Source organism: Oncorhynchus mykiss, chromosome 4 (assembly GCF_057628025.1).
Source record: "Oncorhynchus mykiss isolate SJ-2025 chromosome 4, ASM5762802v1, whole genome shotgun sequence".
Lineage (NCBI taxonomy): Eukaryota > Metazoa > Chordata > Actinopteri > Salmoniformes > Salmonidae > Oncorhynchus > Oncorhynchus mykiss.
This window is the reverse complement of record NC_143025.1, coordinates 59,454,876-59,458,827: the sequence shown is the minus strand read 5'-3', so window position 1 is coordinate 59,458,827 and position 3,952 is coordinate 59,454,876. Positions and strand designations below refer to the sequence as shown.

Genomic DNA, 3,952 nt, shown 5'->3' with positions numbered 1-3,952 from the left:
AGTCTACCTTTGTTCATGAGCAGGCACAGACCCTGTAAGATATCTGATAAGAATGACTTAAAAGGTTAACACAGGAACATAAAATATATTACAATAACCTGTAGGCCTACAATTGGAAGAGGGTGTTGACATTCACACAGTATTGGGTAAAAGAAAGTCATGCTAAAGTTGAACAAATCACTGCAAGGTGTGATATCAGAGCATTTCTCAGGGATGCCAAGGTCTCAATAAAATGCCCACACTGAAAATTAATGAAAAAATTAGAGGCTATTTGATGTAATTTAAACAAGCTGAAGTGTTGTCCTTACCAAATAGCTGCTACACTTGGCCAGATAAGTCCTAAAAAACAGTCAATAGTATTTTTATCAATAATGTCCCCATTAAAAAAAAACATGGACATTCAGTTGAATCAGTTCCAGCTGATTTATTCAGTTTAGTCAAGATACAGACTTCAGCATGACGACAAGTAATGCATTTCATTTGCTACAAAAAAAATGTGGACAGTCCATTTAAGAGTAGCCTATATTGCACAAAATAAAGAGAGAAAAAAAATGTGCCAATAAGATAAAATACAAAGAAAATCCAGTTTCATACCTGCTATTTGGGACCCATTCACACATATACATAAACTCCTAATTTTACAGAACATGTACAATCTTAAAACTAGTACCAGCAATGAGGTCCACAGTCACCAATTCCAATTGAACTCATTAAGCACCCCAAATATGCTCTACTTCTTCTGTACATATACCATAGCTTAAAATAATTGCAAGGCATGTCGATGCAACTTGACATCTTTTCAACCCTTGCATGCTAAATGAAACCGGGTACAAGTGCCTGAAAAAAACGTTTTAAAAAACAAACAATTGAAAGCACAGTAAGAACATTCCCTTCGTTTAACTGTACAAAAATATGCCAGAAAATATATATATTTTTTCAAAGATGAGGTATGTGTTGGTTATGTATCAAAATGCTGCATCCTGTGGATTTAGCGTACTACTTACAGTATTTCCATAACAGGGGGGAATCGGAACTAATTAAAACAAAGTTGTGGAATATAGAAAATCATAAAACCTTTGAAAAGTTATACATCCTGAATGAACAGTGTCTCAGATTTAGCCTCGGATCAGCCCAGCCGTGTTCAGACCAGTGGTTACAAGTGAGATGGGAATGCATAGTTCAGAGTCTACTGTGGTCCGCTTTTAAATTTGAGCAGTTTCACTGCAGATCCGAGGGAAATCCATAAAACCAGTCATGGTGACATATTAATGTCACCGTTTTATTTTTTTGCAATAGTACCGCATTGTAACGAATTTGTTTCAGTTCACTGAGGACCCTCTCCTTCCCTACATGGTAGCACACAGGTCTGGAGAGGAAACTGATATAACACTGTTCCCGCTACTACTAGAGAATGATTCCCTTTTGTACTTAGCTAGCTAGTAGGTAAACACCAAATCTGAAAAGTTAGCATCAAGCCAATCGCCTGCGATCATTTCGCTCAATTCGGGGGTGCAATAGTCTGGGAATTCAAAGTGAGAGCTAAGGCTGCCCTCACTGAAAGAGTCCAAGTCCTTATCCACCAAGGAAAGAGACAGATTTCCTGAATTCGAGGTCCCCAGCTCCACTCCGTGAGCACTGGAGGCTAGATTTAAACTGAAGTCAACCAGTAAGTCATCGGCGTCTTCGCTGGAACTGGACGAGGTGGAGACCGACCTGAATGAAGATGCTGGTGAGAGTGATGCAGGGCAAATTGTGTTCTGCTTGGTAATGTTCTTGAAATTGTAGAACAGTCTGGTAGGAGCTGCGTTCGCATTCCGGGACTCCTCGTACATGCTCGCACCCTCAGACTCTGCAGTGGAGCTCAGAGTGGGACTCGCCGGCACTTTGGCGATGTTGTACGGTATTGGTTCCTCGTCCTCTTCCATTTTAATCCGAGAGAACACTTCCTCCTCGTAGTCCTCTTCGTCGTCATCCTCATCAGAATATTCCATTTTTACAGATTTGCTAGTTGTAAAACTGGTGAAAACATAGTCATAACGAGGGTCGTGAGACGGTCTCGTTGTCACCGCCTTCATAGTTTTTAATTTAGCGAATTTCTTACCCGGGGCTTTCACGGGTTTAATGTTAGTCTTCTCCGGTGATTGCGCGGCTGGTTTTGTGGAACTGTCAAGCTTTGGTTTCTTCTTGGGTCGGTACTTGTAGTCAGGGTAGTCAGCCATGTGTTGTAGCCGGAGCCTCTCGGCTTCCCTGATAAACGGGATCTTTTCACTGTCCTTCAACAATTTCCACCGCTTTCCCAGTCTTTTGGAGATTTCCGCGTTGTGCATGTCCGGAGACTGCTCCATGATCTTTCTCCTCTCGACTTTCGACCACACCATAAATGCATTCATGGGTCGTTTGATGTGACCGGTTGCTGTCTTGCACCAGTCAGCTTTCACGGATTTCAGTGGCACCGGGCTACACGCCATCAGTTCGCTTTCCTCAGTGTCTGTAGCTTCTCTGCTACTCTCTGTCTCACTGTGTTCTGTTTGCTGCACCATGTTCCGTTGTGTGTTTCAAGGCCACTGCCGCGTTTTAAATACCCACAGGCACTTTCTGGTAACTCCTTGCTGTGCTACTTAGTTTATGTCACCCTTAACACTTCTCGCTCAACCAAACAACCCCCTCCCAAAGTTACCAACTGCCTTCTTAGCTAGTTTTTTGGTCTTTCATATCGTTTACGTCATTTTTAATTACCCAATCACAGCTCTTCACTCCGCCCAGCAGCTTCCAGACATTCCATTAACCCTTTGCTGCCACACGAGATTTCATTGGTAGACGGTGTGGAGACAGGAAAATGTTATGTACACTGATGGTAGGGATTGGCAGACGATACATTGGGAAAGTCGAAGATAAGTGTGCATCAGTTTCATACAGTCCTCCCCATAAATTAAGTATTATTGCATTGCCTTGTTTTTTCTGGCTAAACAGATATCTAGAATATTGAATGGATTAGTGAGATTCATTGTGGCGCCTGAGCTCAGTAATGTATATTATTTAGGCAGTACCCACAATAATGTGTATTTCACTCTTGTTTTGTGTTTGTAGACATCTGATGTATACAACACAGGAGACTGCTGAGGGGAGAATGGCTCATAATAATTACCGAAATGGCCAAATGGAATGGCATCAAACACCTGGATTTGATATCAATCCACTAATTCCGCTCCAGTCATTACCACGAGCCCATTCTCCCCAATTAAGGTGCCACCAACCTCACGTGGTGTACAACATATTTGAAGACAGTTATTCCAGTTTTTTAATGTGATGGTCTTCAACCTGGTCTCAGAGCAACGCGTATTATATGTTATTAAAATCAATTTAGTATGATATGAAAGGGAAAGGGGATACCTAGTCAGTTGCACAAATTAATGCGTTCAACCGAAATGTGTCTTCCGCATTTAACTCAATCCCTCTGAATCAGAAAGGTACCCGGGGCTGCCTTAATTGATCTTCACGTCATTGGTGCCCGAGGTGCAGTTGTTGTTGGGGGTTAACTGCCTTGCTCAAGGACAGAACGGCAGATTTTTCCACCTTGACGGTACAGGGATTCAAACCAGTGACCTTTCGGTTACTGTTAAGTTACAGTGACATATGCAATAGCGGTCGTACAATATAATACGAATTGTAGGATGTATTGTATGTTACAAATTGCAATTTGTATGATGTGTTACCAATTACAATTGTTACAATATTTTGCTTATGTTAGCTAGGTGGCTAGATGACTTATGCTAATGTTAGCTAGGTTGCTAACATTAGTTCGGTTGAGGTTAGGGTTAAGGTTAGGGTTCGGAGTTAGGTTAAAGGGTTAAGTTTAGTGGAAGGATTAGCTGACATGCTAAGTAATTGCAAAGTAGCTAAAAAGTAGTAAGTAGTTGCAAAGTTGCTAATTAGCTTAAAAAGTTGTTTATGA

The 3,952-nt window shown here is 41.4% G+C and overlaps 1 protein-coding gene across 1 annotated transcript; it reads right to left on the bottom strand.

Annotated features, from left to right (window-relative positions):
- Positions 1-410: 410 nt before the first annotated feature.
- sox11b (SRY-box transcription factor 11b) lies at positions 411-2,710 on the bottom strand. Its single transcript, NM_001124183.1, is given in 1 exon segment — positions 411-2,710. A coding segment is annotated over 1 exon segment (1,104 nt). The 5' UTR covers positions 2,541-2,710; the 3' UTR covers positions 411-1,436.
- Between the last annotated feature and the right edge of the window lie 1,242 nt (positions 2,711-3,952).